The sequence below is a fragment of the Gracilinanus agilis genome, chromosome 2 (genome assembly GCF_016433145.1).
Source record: "Gracilinanus agilis isolate LMUSP501 chromosome 2, AgileGrace, whole genome shotgun sequence".
Lineage (NCBI taxonomy): Eukaryota > Metazoa > Chordata > Mammalia > Didelphimorphia > Didelphidae > Gracilinanus > Gracilinanus agilis.
Window position 1 is genome coordinate 337,399,832 of NC_058131.1, and position 20,516 is coordinate 337,420,347.

The 20,516-nt window shown below is 42.3% G+C and overlaps 1 protein-coding gene across 2 annotated transcripts in view; it reads left to right on the plus strand.

The window, feature by feature from the left end:
* TGM2 (transglutaminase 2) overlaps nucleotides 1-20,516 on the plus strand; it is a 65,387-nt gene that overhangs the window by 11,861 nt on the left and 33,010 nt on the right. Inside the window, exons 1-3 of one of the 2 annotated variants that reach the window (XM_044664302.1) lie at nucleotides 14,081-14,090; nucleotides 15,981-16,223; nucleotides 17,875-17,993. In XM_044664302.1, the coding sequence (XP_044520237.1) occupies nucleotides 14,081-14,090; nucleotides 15,981-16,223; nucleotides 17,875-17,993 (372 nt within the window). Of the gene's footprint in view, nucleotides 1-14,080; nucleotides 14,091-15,980; nucleotides 16,224-17,874; nucleotides 17,994-20,516 lie in introns of those variants that run through there. The other variant, XM_044664301.1, reaches the window with a different exon arrangement.

The window sequence follows — 20,516 nt, forward strand, 5'->3', positions numbered from 1 at the left end:
ACTCTGGACTCATTCGGTTGTCCTAGGTCTCTCTGTTCTCATCCCAATTAATAGCTTCTCTCATCCTCATTGTCTCATTGTTCAAATGATCTCTCCTCTCCCTTTCCACATGTTGAAGATTAAGGCAAAGCTCTGATACGTGGCCAGCTTCTAGAGTTTATAAGACCCCTTGCTGCCCCTACCCCCAACAACCAAAGAAGGTTGAGAGATGTGCATGTGAGCCCACCCATAGGCCACTGGACAAAGGTACAAATGCTCTCTGGTACAGATCAGGCTATGACATGAAAAGAAAAATGGCTTTATATATGGTTTTGAAAGCATGTTCAGCTTTTCAGAAAGACAAGCATCCCTCAGTTCCAAAGTCCTTTAATTACTTCTTTATCTGGGGCCACAGAAAGCAAATAGTTGTGTGTGATTGCCTCATAACAAGCTAATGGGAGGCCAGTCTTCTGAAGCATACAGTGATTGGGAAATGAATTTACAGAGCCCCACAGAGGCTGGATGTCTCTGAATGTCCAGGGGAAGATGAAGTTATGACAGTGTCTGAGCAGGAAGAGGCCTTAGAACATAGACTGTTAGAGCTGCAAATGGCCTTACAATATAGAACATAGACTCTCAGAGCTGAAAAGGGCCCTTAGGATACAGCTTTTTGAAATGGAAGTGCTTTAGAATGTAGAGCACAGAATGTTTGAGTTGGGGAGGGCCTTTAGATCATTGAGTATTAGAACTGGAAGAATCCTTGGCAATTGTCCCCTTGTTCTATAGATGCCTAATCCTCTTATTTTAGAGATATGATAACTGAGGTCCAGAAAGGGGGAAGTGAGAATGACTTCACTGTATACAGTGCTTTATAATTTTTTACATTTTACATTAATTTTTAAAAATGTAAAGCTTGGGGGCAGCTGGATAGCTCAATAGATTGAGAGCCAGGCCTAGAGATGGGAGGTCCTAGGTTCAAATCTGGCCTCAGGCACTTCCCAGCCATGTGACCCTGGGCAAGTCATTTGACCCCCATTGCCTACCCTTACCATTCTTCTGCCTTGGAGTCAATATACAATATCGACTCCAAGACAGAATATCGACTCCAAGTCAGAAGGTAAGGGTTTAAAAAAAAATGTAAAGCTTTCCCAACTTTGATCACATTTGGTCATCCCAAAACTTGTATAAGGGAGATAGGGCAGAGATTCTATTCTCTAACTGAGGCTCTAGGAAGTGACATCACAAGATATCACAGGATTTAAAGCTAGAGTTGACCTTAGAGATTATCTCTTTCAACTCATTCATTTCATATTTGAGAAAACTGAGGGTCAGAGGAAGGAAATGACTTATTCAAGGTCCTATGATAAAGTAGTAGTTAAGCTAGGGACTGGAACACAGGTATCTCCATGGCACTGTTTTAGAACGTGAGCATGCCCTCACACATCGATGTCTGCCTTTCTGGATATGGACTGGGCAGAGCAGATCCCAGAATGCTGCTTTTCTAGGCCATATTAGAGGAGAGCAGGAATTTGAAGAATGACACTCATTGAATTGAATTAAATTGAATTAAACATTTATTTAAGGTTTTGGCCAAAGCCCACCCCCCCAGATAATCCCTACCCTTCCCAACCCCTGGCCCTGTCTAAGGGGGAGAAGGTAAGGGAATAAGCATTTGTATAGAGCCAATTATTCATATTTTTTCCTCATTATCACCCAGGGAGGTAGGTGTTCTTATTTTTCTCCTGGGGAAAATGAGGCAAATAAAGGTTAAATGACTTGCCTAGGGTCATATGGCTAATAAGTAGCTCAGGCCAGATTTGAATTTAGGTCTTTCTGACTTCAGGCCCAACACTCTATCCACTGAGACACCTATCTTTGGAAAGAGAACAGAAAAAAGGATTTTCTAGAATCAGAGCCAACCTTCTAGATCAGGAAGGACTGAACCTTGGGAATCAAAAGATCTGGACTGTAGGTTTAGTTCTGCAACTCTCTAACCTGGGGCAAGTAATTTCTCTTCTGCCAGCCTCAGTTTCTTCCTTTATAAAATGTAGGGTCAGACTAGACTGTGGAGGCCCTTTTCTCCTCTTAACATTCTAAGATCTCATCCAGCAGAAATGGATTTACTTACAAACAGAGCTAAATAAGACACTGGGACTGACTGGGTAGGGCGAGGCATGGGAAGGAGTGAAGTCAGCCTAAGTTAGTGACAAGACTTCCACAGTCCACTAGAATCGACCTGGGTTTCGGGTTTCTTCCTGTCCCTTGGATGGGCTCTCCTCCTTCCCACCACCCCCTGATGCTGCTGGTCTAGGACAGAAGCCAACACCTCCCTGCCCCCTCACCCCCCAGCCCTGCCTCTTTCCACTCCACTGAGGGAGTTTTAGAACTGAACCTACCATTCTGCCCTGGGACAAAGAGGAGAGTAAGTCAACAGAGCTTGAGCCCTCTCTGTGGAAAGTTTCATTTTCATCCCATACTACCCTTCCACCTATATTCAGCTCTTTGAAAAGAGAAGAATTCAGAACTATCCCCCTAAGACTCAAGAGAAGGCAAAGTCGATTTTTCCTATTTCTGCTCCTAAAGGCTTCTTAGACCCTGAATGTCGTACAGCCTGGGGACTATCATAGAACTTAGAGATGGAAGGCATTGCAAAACAAAACAAAACAAAACAAACAAAAAACAACATTTTTTAAAGGTGAAATGGGAGATTTGCAGAAATGGGGCAAGGCAATAGAACCATCCCTATACTCTCAAAATCCCCTCTGTGGAGGGGAGAAGGCAGAGAACTATATTTGGAAACAAAGATGATATAAAGATTAAGATGTCAATAAAAAAAAAAAGAAAATGTTTGTGACAGAGCTAGGCCTGGGACCTCAATTCACCATCACTCTGTCCAGAACTCACTTTTGCCGTGATGTCCCTATCATGGTGACATTTTGAAAAGTGTGCAGCCACAAATGGCAGGAGAGTGCAGAGACTCCCCCGAGGTCACCAGTTGGTGTGTCTCCTGGCAGGGATGTCCTTTTGTCCTTTGACATCAATATACTGCCCTTGCCCAAGTCCCCAAGGAAGAAGGGAAGGTCCAAGTCATGGATAAGGGATAAAGACAGGAAGAAGCAGGAGTAGAGAAGTCTTAACTGCTTGACTGAAGTGAAGCTTATTTTTATGTATTTATTTTAAACTGTTTCCAAGGCCCAACTTTCCCTGTTGAGGGAGGCTCCCCCTGCTGCAATGATGGGCACTTTTCACTTAAAGGAACTTTGCCACACTAGGCACCCCGTGCCCACTCTCCTGAGCCCCGCCCACGTGGCCCAATACCAAAAATAAACATGAAGTAACAAGGGTGATGCAGACTCTCTCTGTGTCTTGTCTGGACGCCAGGGCCCTGGTAGGAAGCAACTGGCAAGAGCTTTACAGAGAGGCATTTAAATGTACTCGTAGAAAGGCAGCAAGCTGTACTTTCCCTTGTTCACAATTCTGCCCAGGGCCAATCCCATTTGGGCCCAAATATAGGAGACAGAATTCATAAGAAATAAATATAGAAGACACAGCGCAGCAGAGGGGGCCTGGGTCAGGAGAGAAGATGTCTATTCCAGACCCACTTTACCATAATCCAAGACAAATCCCTTCTCCTGGTTGGTCCTCAGTTTTCTAATTTGGACAATAAATTTGGTCTAGTCCTAGATGGTTGTTACAGGATCCTTTCCCTTTCTAATAACAATTCCCACCTAAAAAAATTTGTTAAGGTTTCAAAATCATTTTTCTTTTAGCTCTTTGAGACTGGTCTAAAGGTAGTTTTATGCCCATTTTATAGAAGAGGAAACTGAGATTCAGAAATGTGAAATGAGAAACCTTTAGGACTAGAAATAGGAAAAATACACTTTGTCCTCTCTTTAATCTTAAGAGGGTCAGTTCTAAATTCTCTTTTCAAAAAACTGAGTGTAGAGGGGTGAGGTGGGATGAAAATGAACCACCCCAGAGAGGTCCAAGGACTTGACATACTCTCCTTTCTGTCCCAGGGCAGGACTATATATTGTTGCATTTCTCCATACTTCTCTGTACTCTTCACAGTCATTGTTTTTACAATGAAGAAATCACCCATTTCATTCATGTGCTAAAAATTGCTTGGTTGTTCTCCAATCAATGGACATTTACTCTAGTAGGACTTTGTACTTCTGGCAAAGCATCAATAGCACATGGACACCTTTCAAAGGCCACTGGACTGAGGTCAAAAACTTCTCGGAGGAGGGACAACTCCTCATAATTTTCCTATGTCCTTCCCAGGAGTAGGCACACAGTTCTCAAATGTTTATTGAGGGGAAGAAGTAGGTGGTTCAGTGGATTGAGAGCCAGGCCTCGAGATAGGAGGTTCTGGTTTCAAATTTGACCTCAGATACTTCCTAGCTATGTGACTGTGTAATCAGAATCTGAAACCTAAAACTTCAGTTCTCGGCATCCCACTTTCCTACAACATGGCTTCCTGCAAAAGTCTTTACAATTCTCATGTTACATGCTGACATAGGGAGGTTATAAATTTTGTGTAACCCCACATCTCTCTCTTTCTCTCTTCCTCTGATCAGCATCTGCTGCCAGCTGGCTTTTTGAGTAGGAATTTACTCACGTGGTCTTATTTTCATTAGATAATTCGGTTTTTATATATATTTTTGTTTTAAAATTTTTATTTAATTACTTAATTTAGAACATTTTCTCATGGTTTTGGATTCATGTTCTATCCCTCCCCTCCTCCTACCCCCTCCCATAGCCGATGCACAATTCCACTGGGTTTTACATGTGTCATTGATCAAGACCTCTTTCCATATTATTGATATTTACGCTAGGGTGCTCATTTTGAGTCAATATCCCTAATTATATCCCCATCCTCCCATGTGATCAGACAGTTGTTTTTCTTCTATGTTTCTACTCCCACAGTTCTTCCTCTGAATGTAGATAGTGTTCTTTCTCATAGGTCCCTCATAGTTGTCCTGGCTCATTGCATTGTTGATAGTAGAGAAGTCCATTACATTTGATTTTACCACAGTGTATCCATCTCTGTGTACAATGTTCTCCTGGTTCTGTTGCTTTCACTCTGCATCAATTCCTGGAGGTCATTCCAGTTCACATGGAATTCCTCCAGTTCATTATTCCTTTGAGCACAATAGTATTCTTTCACCAACAGATACCACAATTTGTTCAGCCATTCCCCAATAGAAGGACATACCCTTGTTTTCCAGTTTTTTGCCACCACAAAGAGTGTGACTATAAATATTTTTGTACAAGAGTTTTTCCTTATGCTCTCTTTGGGGTTTAAACCCAGCAATGGTATGGCTGGATCGAAGGGCAGGCAGTCTCTTAAAGCCCTTTAGGCATAGTTCCAAATTGTCATCCAGAATGGTTGGATCAATTCACAACTCCACCAGCAATGTATTAATATTCCAATTTTGCCACATCCCCTCCAATAGTTTTTATTTTTTTTAAACCCTTACCTTCCATCTTGGAGTCAATACTGTGTATTGGCTTAGAGGTGAAAGAGTGGTAAGGGTAGGCAATGGGGGTCAAGTGACTTGCCCAGGGTCACACAGCTAGGAAGTGTCTGAGGCTAGATTTGAACCTAGGACCTCCTGTCTCTAGGCCTGGCTCTCAATCCACTGAGCTACCCAGCTGTCCCCCCTCCAATAGGTTTTTATATTTCCATCTCCTTTTTATTCCCTCTACTTCAAGTGATTGTTAATAAACTTTATAAATAACAAACTTGGAGTTATTGATATTTATTTAAATCTTACATGACCCTGGGCAAGTCATTTAACCCCCATTGAATACATGATATTGATTGACATGATATTGATTGACATGATATTGACAGTAAGGGTTTAAACATACCCCCACACACACACATACACACACACATAAAACTCTATCTCTCTAGCTATCTGCCTTGGGTGCTCCACTCTGTCTCTGTCTGTCCATCTGTCTGTCTGTCTTTCCCACCCTCCCCCTCTCTCTCTCTCTACCTCTCCATCTCTCCTATTTTACTTCATGGTCTCATCAGCTCCCATGGATTCAGTTATCATCTCTATGTTGATCATGTTTAAATCTTCTTATCCCTAACTTCTCTGCTTGACCTCCAATCTTGCATCTCCAATTGCCTTTTAGACATCTGGAACAAGATGTCCAGGAGACATCTTAAACTCAACATATCCAAAATTGAACTCATTTATCTTTCCCCCTAAACCTTCCCCCCCCTTCAAAATTTCCTTATCACTGTGGAGGGTACCACTTATCCTCCCAGTCATTTAGGTGCCATTCATCCGGCACTCCTCTCTCTGTTCTCCCCCATCTCTGCCCCACTAACAGAGAGTCTGTTGTGTACAGAGTTGTTTGCGTGCTGTCACCCCAATTAGATTGTCAGCTCTTTGAGAATAGAAACAGGCCTCCCTCTTGTATTTCTGGTGATTAGCATTATGGCTGGCACATAGTAGGTTCGTTCTTAATGAATATTTCTTGGCTGACTCTAACTCGCTTAGGGAAGACCCTTTCTATCTTTGGACTTTAGTCTCTTCAGTTAAACAAGGAAACTGGATAAGATAAATAGTTCTCAAAGTAGGGATGTCTTTGTGTGGGGGGGGGTTCCCAACACATTTTCAAAATAATACTAATTAATACATTTTAATTTCTAATGAAGTAAATATCTGTAGATATTACACATCAACAAATGTTCTTTGGAGAAGTTGTGGGTTTCAAATGCGATAATGGAAATAAGACATTTTGCAAATCTTAAAGAACTATACAAATGCCAGTTTATTATTATAATTATTATTCCATAGTCACTAGGTCCCCACTCTGGTGATGACAGCATTTCCTGAGCCTTCTACAGCACATCTGGTGACCTCAATCAATATTTTTAAAGCAGTCCTGGAATGTGCTGGTAAATGTTTAACAATCAGGCTCTCCTGGGGTTTGGGGCATGGGATGTATGCATATACACTTAAACTTAATCTGCATTATTAATACTTGCTTAAATCTAGACAAACTAACAAAACAAACAATTTCTGAAGTGTAAACGATCACACTGAAAATGTAAGGATTGGCGGTCCACAAGCAGCACACCCCTTTGTGGTCCTAATTCACTTTTAGGAGTAAAAAGGGGTTCTAAGGCCAAAATGTTTAAGAAGCTGCCAGACTAGACAATCTCAGAGGTCTCGTGCTGCCCTGACATTCTATGTCCTATGTTCTAAGGTTCTTTCTGGCTCTTTTCAGTAATTTTAGGCACTGAAGGTTTTGCAGGCTTCTAAAAGCCCTTACTTTGAAATGCTGCAGCCCAATGGGAGGGGCAGCTCCTAAAGCTTTTATCTCCTGACACCTTCACTACAAAATAATAATAATAACTGGCATTTATCTAAAGCTTTAAGGTTTATGGAGCTCTTTACATTCATTATCTCATTTGATTCTCCCAGAAATCCTCTAAGCCAGTGATGGGCAAACTTTTTAAAGAGGGGGTCAAAGGAAAGGAAATGCTCATCTGTCAGTCTGTTTCTAAGGCAACTCTTTGGAAGTTTCATTGTATTGTATCCTACTTGTTGTATTCGTCAGATTAGGAATAATGTCCAGCAGCTAGATAGACCATTTCAGGGGGCCGCATCTGGCTTGTAGGCTGTAGTTTGCCCATCACTGCTCTAAGGCATGGAAGACAAGTATTTGCAAACCCTAAAACTTTATAGGAAATGTGAATCCATATCAGTGGAAGCCAAATTCAGTTGCAGAGTTGAGAGTGAAGGGCTGAGTTCAGGGCCTTTTCTGAAGTTGGCTAGAAGGGGAGAGGGAGGAGGAGGGAGCTTGGTGGGAGACCTCCATCTGGCAGGAGACAAACTTTAAGTCATAAGGGTGGGGATGGGAAGTAGGGGAGGGGAAGATGAAGGAAGCTGCAAAAGGATAAGATTGAGAGAGAGAGAGAGAGAGAGAGAGAGAGAGAGAGAGACAGAGACAGAGAGAGAGAGACAGAGACAGAGAGACAGAGACAGAGAGACAGAGACAGAGAGACAGAGAGAGAGACAGAGAGAGACAGACAGACAGANTTTCTATTCCCACTTCTTCAGTCCTTGGCACTTAATTCTATTATAATTCCCTCCACCAAATCCCTCATTTTCTCTAATCCCTCATTGCTGACAGTTTTCCTATTCCCTGCACTTAGATGTCAACTGCCAGCACTTAGCCTCTCATCCCTATACAGTGCCCAAATCCTGGCATTTAGTCCCTATTCTATGCCCTTGGCTATCCTTTCCCCAACACCTAATCTCTCATCTTCAGGGCAAAGGGCGTTTAAGAATGTTTTCTGAGTACCTCTCAGGGCTCAGAAGGGAATTTCACTTTTTCAAAGCTTTAGGGCTCATCCTCCCATTTTGCTTTAGGTTAGAGCCACACCAACCACATCTTCAGCAGGTACTTAGGGTTAGTATGCCTCTAATTAGCCTCAAGCACCCTCTGGCACCATGAATACAGGTCAGTGGAAAAGATGCTGAAATATGATTGCTCTGTAAGAAGACAAAAACCACAGAAAAACTATATGAAGTGATATAAAATGAAGAAAACACAGCCCCAGGAACAACATTCACAGTGACTGAAATAATGCTAGTGTGGTCAATATGGTGTCATATTGCCAAAGAATACATACGAAGATATGTAGATACATATTGACAGAGAAATTCTAGATGGATGAGTGGATAGAGCATTTGTTAAACCTCTTACAAAGAAAGCCTCCCTCCCCTCCAAAAAGATAGTCCCTGCCCTATAAGAGGGAAGGGGAAGAAGAGTAGGAAGTAAGCATTTATATGATACTTACTATGTGCCAGACACTTTTTTATAAATATTATCTCATTTTATTCTTGGCAAATTACCCACAAGGCAGGGCTATTATTATCCCCATTTGTCAGTTGAGGAAACTCAGCTACATATGGGAAAAGACAATATATAGCAGGGATCTGAAAATCTGGGTGTATCTGTAGTCCTGATCCTCAAGGACTGAGCTGAGTTTGAAGCAAGAGTGGCTGTCTTGGGTACTTTCTCATTTCGAGATTCTGGTGAAGTTCTGATAGAAGTTAATCTTGGTAAGGAATAAGGCCATTTCATCATGTGAGACAGGAGTGCAGAAGGAGAAAGTGTCAAAAGGTATTTATGTGATAGGAGATGAGGAGGAAGAGGAGAGAAAAGGGAGTTCATGATGAATAGATTCAATTTTTCTGTAAAATATGAGGCAAGGACCTTTGCTGAGAAAGTGAGGGGAAGTTTGGAAAAATGAAGCCATGGGAGGTTTTGAGAGAGATGAAAAGATGAAAAGAGCTGCTAAGGAAAGGGAGATAGTGACTTGATAAGGGAAGTGTAGAAAGATGCCTAGCAACAGTGAGGGCCCATTTGAGGTTGTGTACTAATAAATCTGTCAGAATGGTTGTGTGATTTTTCTTCACATTTGTTCAGTAATATGTATGAAGGGGGAAGATGATAAATGCTGGGAGTCATTCAAGGCTGAAGCTTCTCAGGGTGTAATTAACAATATGATAAGGGGGTTAGGGATTCAAGAGAGGAGGACAGAGTAGATTTGAATTGGCTCACCAAGGGGTCAAGATGGGGAAAAGAGAAGAGAGGGATTAATGCAAGGGAGATGGCCAGGGAGAGAATTGAGGGATTTAGATGAAGAGTGGGGTTTTGTAAGGGATGGCAGAGGGAGGAGTGAAAAGCTAACACGTTATATGGTTAGATAAGGAGATTTCAGAATTCTTGAACCTGGGTGGAATACATTTCCTGGTGATGGCAAGATTAAGAATATGACCATCTTAGTATGTAGCTGAATCGAGCTGGAGAAGGAGCTCATGGGAAGTGAGTAGGTTGAGGAACTGAATGGTTAGGAAATTTGAGGGAGTGTATAGGTTGGATTCTCCTAGTATGTGGGAAAGCATTGGGGAGAAGAAAAATTTTGTGAGCTATGTACGGAACTCATTAATGAAGGAAGGAGAGTGACCTGGAAGGTCTGTATCAAGAGCTACCAGAAGTTTGGTTGGGTCATAAATATGAATAACGTGAACCTCAAAAGGAAGAGGGCTTACTGAGTGATGGAAGAAGGGAGAGAACCTGGATGTGGCAGTGGTAATCAAGGAGTATTCCAACTCCCTTGCCTTAATCCATGAGCTGAGGAGGATGAATAAAAGTGTAGCCAGTACTGGAAAGGGTGGCCAGAGAGGCTGTGTCATCTAGAGAGAGCCAGTTTTCAGTAATAGCTAGTAGATAGAAGGAATGGGAGAGGAAAAGATTAAGGATGAAAGGAAACTTCTTGTCTATAAAACAGGCATTTCAGAGGGCACAGTGGAAGGATTGGGTGGTATTTGGTTGGAACTCAGGTGGGAGAGTTGGGGGGAATAGGGATGAGGAATCAAGTGATGGGAGTGGAGAATGAGGTTTGGAAGATGATCTAGAGAGATTCAGAATCCCTGGGATGCGAAGGGCATAACCAGGTGTGAGAATGTTCATCATTGAATGGAAGGTGCTAGCCTCCCAGAGGAGATTGGAGATTGGACTGAGGGCAGGTGTAGCATGAGATGGGAAGGACACTGTCAGAGGAGAAGCTGTACTTCACTACTTCTTCAGAAGGGTAGGCACAGCAGAAGATGGAGGTCAAACCTGCATACCAGGAGAAAGAAGTCCTGTCTCCCTTTCCTCTTCCTTTTCCCTCAAAGGCAAGAGGTACAGGAGACAAGAGACCTGAAGTTAAAGAGAGGTTTGCTCCTTGCACCAGAGGTTCTCCACAAACTAGTCAAGAGAGTGGGCTGGCAGCAGGAGGTAGAAATTGCCTTGGGGTGACGTAGATGGAAGTTGTTTGGGGGCAGGAAGTCCTTGGAATGGATAGAAGATACTAAGCTTGAGCCCTCATTGCTCTTCCTTAGGGCACATGCTGTGCCCAGCAGGAGACAGAAGGCAGGTGATCAGAGGAACTCAACCCCTCTTCTCATCTGAGGATGTTGAACAAGGATGGGTTAGCAAGAAACAATAAACTCCTTGTGCAGGGCGAAGTCCTGGAGAGAGACAGAGAGAGAGACAGACAGACAGACAGAGAGAGAGACAGAGACAGAGAGACAGAGACAGAGAGAGACAGAGAGACAGAGACAGACAGAGACAGACAGAAAGAGACAGAGACACAGAGACAGAGACACAGAGACAGAGGAGAGGGAGAGAGAAAGGGAGAAAAAGAGGGAGAGGCAGAGGGAGAGGGAGAGAAGAATGCAATCCTTTGGAGGATGGGCAGGAAGGCAAGGGACAGATTTATTAGGGAAAATCAGAGTCACCTGGAGAATAATCCCAGCTTGACTTAGTGCGATGGCTGCTCAGCCTAGTAGGGATGGAGAAGGATAAGCCTCTCCCTTTTTCATGTAGCCGAGGCCATGGCCAGTGGTGGAGTTTGGAAAGTAGCCAACTGTGAGGCCTCAGAGTAACAAAGCAAGGATGTGTGTGGGTGGCACGCAGACCCCAGAGTTCAAGACAAGCAGGGGCCCAGAATCAGGGAAGTAGGAGGGGTCCCAGAGCACAGCATGCCTGGGTCAGTCTGTTGGTCCAAAGCACAGGTTAGCAGGAAGGGGGAAGGACCACACCCTGTTCAAAAGTGGGGGTGAAACAGATAGTTCAGAATTATCATAATTATAACAGGCCTCTGTAATTTTTTAAGGCAGCACTTCTCAGACTTTTTGATCTTAGGATGTTTTTGCACTCAGCTATATGGAACAGGGGGATAGAACCTGTATGTTTGAGCATAGAGCCAGGAAGACTTGAATTCAAATATGACCTCAGATACTTACTAGCTGTGTGACTCTAGGAAAATCTGCCTCAGTTTCCTCATTTGTAAAATGAGGATCATAATAACTCACAAGGTTGGGAGGATCAAATGAGATCATAATTGTAAAGTACTGAGCACAGTGCCCAACTCTTTGTAATATTAGCTATCGTTATTATAATTATTATTTTATACTCTTAAAAATAACTGAGGAACCTCTAAATAATTTTTGTTTATGTGGCTATTGCTATTAATATTTTACCACATTAGAAATTTACAGCATCTTAGTATTATTTTAAAAACAGTTCTGGCCTCACAGACTCCCCCAAAACATCTCAGAGATCCCCACAATTCCCTAGACCACATTTTGAAAATGGCTGCTTTAAAGTTTGCTAAAAAGTGCTTTCCTTACCACAACCCTGTGAAGTAAGCAATGATCTATCCATCAGTATTTATTTGGTGCCAACTGTGCTAAGGGCTGGGGACACAAAGACTGAAAGACAGTCCTTGCCCTCAAAGAGCTTGCTATCTGATGAAGGAGACAACATGCACACATGGAGTAAGGAGTTTGTTGCTTCAGAGTTCAAGATGTTTCCCAGACCGCCTCTGTTTATTGGCTGAGACTTGGGGAAAACACTCTCCGTTTCCAGACTTGAGACTCCTCAGTTAAACAAGGAGATTGGATTAGATCGATGGTTCTCAAAGTAGGGATGCCTCTGGGGAGAAGTTCCCAGGAAAATAGAAACTAGAATTTTATTTGTAAATATTTGCAAAATATTTACAAAGCTAGCTATGTGCAGAAGAAATAAGGAAATAATTAACAGAGCCAAGGCACTGGAATGAAGAGAGGTTGGAGAAGGCTTCCTGCAATAGAATTTTAGTAAGGACTTTAAGGAAGGCAAGGAGGTTACCATTCAGAGCAGAGGAGGGAGAGGGTTGTTCCAAGAATGGGGGACAGCCAGAAAGAATGCCTAAAGCCAAGAGAGAGATGGAGGGTCTTCTTCATGGAACAGCCAGAAGTAATCACAACATCTGATACTGATGTAGCACTTTGTAAGGCATTATCTGTCTTTATCTAATTGAGATATCTTTCTATATCTACTTCTGTCTTTATTCCTAACCAGTATCTCTATTTGTGTCTGTCTCTGTCTCTCTATATATATATCTATCTAATCTCTATCATCAATATATATGTGTGTGTGTGTGTCTTTATCTAATCTCTATTTGTATCCATCACTCTCTGTCTCTATTTCTGTCATCTTACTTGAGTCCTATGAAGGAAATCCTTTTTGAGAGGAAATGGTCTGAGTCTGTGATTTCATCATTATGGGAGGAATTCCCTGGAGTTTGACTTCTCTGGTGTAGATTCACTAGTTCTTGGTAACTTCCACTAGAGATGTCGAGTTTTCTGCATTCATGGGACTTACCCAAAGTCATATGGCTAGATTGTGTCAGAAGCAGGAGGACAGGAATCCAGTTCCTCCTGACTTCCCCGGCTAACCCTCTACCCATTTCATCATACTTCCTCTCTTTTGATAAAATACAGGAGACATTGGCATCGTTGTACTAGAGAGGAGGAATCAGAAATGTAGGCTCATTCCTATCTACCAGATTGTAATTTTCAGATCTGGGACTTGAGCCTGGGTCTTCTGACTCCATAACCTGTGTTATTTCCAATAATAATCATCTTAATAAAAGAACCATAATAGCTAAAATGTATATAGTACTTACTACATGTCAGACATTGTGCTAAATAACTTACAATCCTGATCTCTTTTGATCCTCCACTACTCCATGGGTTGTCAGAGAGTAGAGGGAAGAAATTTAGCCAAATCTTCTCGTTTTACAAACAGGGAAACTGAGGCCTGGAGAAGGGGAGTGATTTACCCAGAATTTCATAGCCAGTTAGTGGAAGAGCCAGAACAGAATCTTCACTATCCTGATCCTGTCAATTCAGGGCTCTTTCTAAAAAAAAAGTATACACATGGGGGGGGGGGCATAACTCACTTTCTTCTAAGCTTTCTTGATCACTTATTCAGCCTTTGGAAAGGAGGGATACTAGTAACTTGAAGTAACCCCTCCAAGTCCTACAATGCCAGCAGGCATTGTTGTGAGCAAAGAAATTCCAGAGCAAAGGGTAGCTAGGTAAGCATGGCAGCTAGAGAGTAAAGCCAGGAATCAGGAGGTCCTGGTCTCAAATCTGGCCTCAGATACTTCCTAGTTGTATGATTTGGGGCAAGTCACTTAACCCCAATTGCCTAGCCTTTGCTGCTTTTCTGTCTTATAATAGATACCATGGCAGAAGGTAAAGGTTCTTTTAAAAAGAAGTTATAGAGGAGCTCTGGGGCAGTTTGAGTTCACTCTGCTCCTGGTGAGTTGATCTAGGACCCCTATAAGAGTACCTTTTGGACATGAAGGTTATAAAATCACTTCTAAGACACATCAGAGAACAATTGGGCACCTAAAAACTGTTACTAATTGCTTTTGTCCTTCTTGCTTGTGATTTTTATATCCTTTTTTATAAACTGCTTTAAAACCACCTTTGAAATTGTTTTTACTGGAGAATACTTGAATATCTTTTTTTTTTTTAAAAAAGCCCTTACCTTCCATCTTAGACTCAATAATATGCACTGGTTCTAAGGCAGAAGGGCTAGGCTATGGGGGTTAAGTGACTTGCTCAGGGTCACATAGCTGGAAACTGTCTGAGGTCAGGACCTCCCATCTCTAGGCCTGACTCTCAGTCCACCAAGCCACCCCTTGAATATCTTTTTTATCAAAGGGATTGCTCATTTGAACCCTCAGACTCTGAGTAATCCATTGCACTAGACATTGGACCATGACCAGAAAAACCTGGAGCTCTTTTTAGGTCTTTGCTGGAGTATACGTATGAGATTGGGGCCCCTCTGGGAAAATTCACACAAATATTGTACCTGGTAGTCCATAAACTCACTTGCCAATGGAGTTCTGTCTTAAAATCAAAAGTAGTTAAGCAAAGCAAGCAGACTCACTTACCATATCTGACAGTATATTGAATATTCTGTATCCATAGCCCGCCTCCTCTCTGTTAAAAGGAGGGAAGTAGATTTCATTCTCAATTCTCTGGAATTGAGACCATTCATCATCTTAATCTGAATTCTGATGTCTTTTTTTTAAAAGGTATTTTACTTTCCCAGTTACATGTAATAACAATTTTCCACATATATTTTCTGCAGTTATAAGATGCAAATTGTCTCCCTCTCTCTCTTTCCTCTCCCTTCCCAGAGCTTGGTAAACAATTTGATCTGGATTATACATGTACTATCATGCAAATCTTGCATCTCTGTTGTTCATTGTTGTAAGAGAATGCTCATATAAAAGCAGACCCCCAAAATAAAAACACAAATAAACTGGAGTGAAGACTAGTATGCTTTGCTCTGCATTCCCCAACTCCAACAGTTCTTTCTCTGGAGAAGGAGATAGAGAGCATTCTTTGGCACAAATCCTTCAGAATTGTCCTGGATCATTGCATTGCTGTTAGTAGCGAAGTCTACCACATTTGATCTTTCCACAATATTGCTGTTACTGTCCATAATGTTTTCCTGGTTCTGCGTATTTCACTCCACATCAGTTCATGTAGGTCTTCCTGCTAGATCTGCAATCATCCTGTTCATCATTCCTTACAGAACAATAGTATTCTATCACAATCAAATACAATATTTTGTTCAGCCATTCCCCAAATGAGGGACATCCCTTCAATTTCCAATTCTTTGCCACCACAAAAAGAGCCACAAGTAAAAAGAATCTCTTTGGGATATAGGCCAGTAGTGGTATTACAGAATCAAAGGATATATTCCGATTTTATAGTCCTTTGGGCATAGTTTCAAATTGCCCTCCTGAAAGGTTGGATCAATTCACAACTCCACCAACATATTCTGATGTCTTTAGTGTTCTTTTCCTTCACATTAGCATCATCATTGTGTATATTAATCTCTTAGTTCTGCTTTCTTTATTCATATTTGTTTTATACAAGCCTTCTCCACCATCCCATGTAGGAACTAGTATCAGACCACAGTTTTCCTTGATGTTCCAGGAAGACTAGCTAAGGTGATGCCCTTGGCTGGCTGCCATATATAGCCTTGATTCATGGGCTCTGTGGAAGATGGAAAAGTAAGCATCATCAGAGAGCAGTAAATCACCAGAGGCTTTTTCTTTGCAGGACCCAGGCCCAGTGAGGCTGTATTCACCAAGGCCAAATTTCCCCTCTCTAACTCTCACTCTGAGGGGTCCTGGGAAGCTTCTGTGGTCAGCCAAGAAGGCCATACCCTGCACCTGGCAATCTCCTCCCCAGCCAATGCTCCCATTGGCTACTACAAACTCTCCATGGAGAGCATCACGGGATCACAGCATCATACTTCTACCATCACTGGATTTGTGCTTCTCTTCAATCCCTGGTGCGAAGGTAAGAATGGCAATAATAATAATAGTCATAAGAGAACTGCTCACATTTCTGTAGCACTTTTAGGTCTGCAAAGCACTTTGTGTTCACAATAACTTCATGAGGCAGATAAAGCAAGTGCTATCGTTATTTCAATTTTATCTATGAAGGAAGTAAGGCTCAATTTTTCATATTAATATTTTTCAACATTTTATTTTTATTTTTCTCAATGACATGTAAAAACATGTTAACATTCATTTTTTTGAAATTTTGAGCTCCTAATTCCCTTCCTCTTTCCCTCTTTTCCTCCTTCCCTAAGATGGCAAGCAATTCAGTATAGACTATCCATTCACATTAAATGATAATGCCAGGTCTCCTGATTCCAAACCCAATGACAGTTTTTCCAAAATACCAGACTCCTTCTGATGGGCTGGGACTTGGCCCATATAAGGAGGGTGCAGGCAAAGGCAGCTGTCTTTGCACCTGGGGCTTGGGGAATGGTGGGGAGAGGCCCTCTTAAGATTGCTGGCAGGTTCCAGGGTCAGATATCACTAATAATAGATGCCTTCTAGGAATTTAGGGCTTTATTTGTCCCTAAGCTCTTTCTCATCTATTTTTACATGGGTTCTGCACGCAAAGCCCTAGGAGATTAGGAAGTAGAAGGGTTATTTCTTCTAATTTACAGACTGGGAAATTGAAGGCCAGAAGAGGGAAAGGCGCTCACTGAATTTCAGAACTGAGACCCAAATGTGTTGATCCCTAGGCTGAGGTTCTTAAAAACTTTGATTGGAACTCTGAAAATAGCCCTCTTCTGAGGCGCATGTCCATTCTTCCTTTACTGTACCCCCACGTCTCACACGTAATCTTAAATACATTGCCTGTGCTGATAGGAGAGATCGAGAAATGCTAGCAGGATCCTATGGCGAGTCACAATAATAATATCAATAATGGCTGGCATTTATAGAGAGGGGCTACTGTGAGCCAAGTACAATGGGAAATGCTTTACAAATATTGTCTCATTTGAGCCTCACAACAACCCTGGAACATAGGTACTATTATTATCCTCATTTTACAGTTTAAGAAACTGAAGCAAATCAGGGTTAAGTGACTTGAACAAGATTACACAAGTATTTGAGACTGGATTTAAATTCAGATTTTCCCAGTTCTAGGCCCTGAGTACAATTCCACTGGGTTTTACATGTGATTATCCATGTTTTAGAGGAAGAAACAGAGGTCCAGGGTGTTTAATTGCTCAGAACAATACAACTTTTAAGTGGCAGGGCCAGGATTGGAACTCCAGTCCAGCTCAGTTTTCACTCTCCTACACTACCTCCCTCTAAAGTACCTCCAGATGTCCTGGGCTCTATCTATATGGATTTTTTGTTTGTGGTTTCATTGGTGTGCAAGGAACTCCCCTTAGCACCTATTCTACAACTTCTAGATTTGGAAGTTCCTTGGGGAGTCCTGAGAGGATCAGTGACTCCAATCAGTACTTGTCAAAAGGCAGAACTTCCTGGCTCCAAGACTGTGATGATCATTTTGAGCTCCCTTTTCTGGTTCCATGTGGTACTTCTTATAGCCTGCCCACCATGATTAACACCAAACACAATGGAAAGAGTTTGGGTTAAATTTTGCAAGTGTTAGGCCAAGGATAACTGTATACTTTTCTCTTCAGGGGACTCAGTTTATATGGAGGAAGAAGAATGTCGGCAGGAGTACGTCATGAATCAGCACGGTCTCATTTTCCAGGGGGCCACTGCATGCATTGGAAAGATCCCATGGAACTTTGGACAGGTGGGTGTCTCATCCCCAACCTCTAGTTCCCAGGGAACCAGATACTGCCCTGACCAACCTTTGTCTACCTCGACCAAGAAGAGGCTAAGATGGCTGAGGCAGGGGCCCTGCCCTCTGGAGGCTTTCAGTCTAATTAAGGGAAGCAAACTGATATATGAGAAATAACTATAAAGTGGCTGAGTTCCAGGTTGTGTTCTCAACCCTGAAGGTAACAGAAAATGGGGCCAGAGGAAAGCTGAAATAGTAAGAAGGCTTTCTAGTAGAAGTAGGACTTAAAGTTGCCCAGGAAGAATGAAGAAAAGAAAGGTTTAAAAGGAGAAACTATGCCTGGCATATATTTCCATAAAAATCTCACATTTCTATGGTACTTTCAGGTGGTAGAAATATTGTTACTTCCACTTTACCTGTGAGAAAACGGAGACTCAGAGGGGTGAGACTTTCTTGTCCCAAAGAGCAGGCTTTTGAGGGGTAAAAAGCCTCAAGAGTCTCACCCCAAATCAAACAGCTAATAAAATATTAAAGGCAGAATTTGAAACCAGGCCTATTGCCTCCAGGGCTCTTTCCAAGATATTATTCAAAAATCTAGGAATTCATTAATATGGCAAATTCTCCACAACCCCTGCACCCTTTCAGAAACATTTCATTCATTCACTCATTCATTCATTTATTTAGTTAGTTATTATAAAACTCTTACTTTCCATCTTAGCATCAATACTGTGTATTGGTTCTAAGAAAGAAGAGTGGTAAGGGCTATGCAATGTGGGTCAAGTGACTTGCCCAGGGTCACACAGCTAGGAAGTGTCTGAGATTTGAACCTGGGACCTCCCATCTCTAGGTCCGGCTCTCCATCTACTAAGCTACCCAGTTGCCCCCTTCAGGGACATTTTAATGGGTTGCCATAGTCCCCATCCTTATCCACTGGTCCTTATCCAGTTCTTATCCAGCTTTCTGGGCATGAGCCTTTCTACTTAAGCTAGATCGGTTTCCAGGCAGTAGGCACAGAGCACCTCGCTAGGCTCTTTCAGAAAGCCTTTTCAGCATAGTAGGACCTCTCAAGGCTTGGGCCCTGCTGGCCTAGACTTGGGGAGCCAAGGGACACTGCCATTCCATGAGGTCTTCCATGGAAGACTCTGTATGTAATGAATAGTTAATGAATGGTTAATGAATAAATGTATACACGCTAGGCTGGATGGGATGACCTTGGAGGTCTCTTCTAGGTTTGGGATGCTATAATTCTGAATATAGGAAAGGCAGTTGTGAATCCTCACTTTTCAAATAGAGAAACCAAGGCCTGGAAGGACAAACTGCCCAAGGACACCTAACTGCTATGAGTTGATCCTCTGGTGGTATGAATGGACTTACGAGGAGACATCCATATCTCTCCCAGAATGGCTCTAAAAAAACCAGAAGAAGCAAGTAAATAGATGAGCCTGTTATGCGGCCATTGGGCTTTGTATTAATGTGGATTTTTTATAGTCTTTTCAGAGGGCAGCTGGGAGGCTCAGTGGATTGAGAGCCAGGCCTAGAGATGGGAGGTCCTGGGTTCAAATCTGGCCTCAGACACTTCCCAGCTGTGTGACCCTGGGCAAGTCACTTAACCCCCATTACCTAGCCCTTACTGCTCTTCTGCTTTGGAACCAATAAATAGTATTGATTCTAAAATGGAAGGTAAGTTTAAAAAAAAAAGTTTTTTCAGAGACAGAGTCATTTGGGCCGGGCCTGTGACTGACCCTTACTCCTAGAAGTATCAAACAAGACTTGGAAAGCCCATCCAGAGTCCCCCACTCCTCTAACATTAGGGACTGACCACCCTTTTATAATAGCTCACATTTCTATAAGTAGTTCCCAACTGGGAAAATGCTTTCTTCACCCGCCTGAGAAAGAAGTAGGCTGTGCCAGAGTATCCATATCATCACAGATGAAGACATGGAGGCTTAAAGAGAAGTGGTTTGTTCCAGGCCAATCACGGAGGAAGTGGTAGAGTGAATCAACCAAACCCAGGTCCCCTGAGAGTAGCCCCAGGGATTGTTTCCCTTCTTAACTAAGGATGGATGTTCCTATATAGTTTTTGCCATTTCATAGCTAAAATTTCACCTTTTCTTTTGGCCCTGAGCTCATAATTTTAACCTCTGTTTTGAAGATGAGGAATACAAGGTCCAGAGAAAGGAGGAGCTTCCCAACATTTTGTCATGAGTGAAAGCAGAGCCAGCCCTCAAAATCAGATCTCCTAACTCCAGTCAAAAACTGAAATATGTTCTCCTTCATCTAGTGCTAAAAGGAGTAAAGGAATGGGGCTCATAAGGGATGGCAGAAATGATGCTGTATCTTAGTGAAGGCTGTGTGACCTTATATGAGTTACTGATCCCCTCTGGGCCTCAAGTAACCTTTGGGATCTGGGCAGTCAAGGGATTTAAACAAATGAACCACTTCTACAAAAAGGTGAGAGAGAGACAGAGAGAGAGAGAGAGAGAGAGAGAGAGAGAGAGAGAGAGAGAGAGAGAGAGAGAGAGAGAGAGAGAGAGA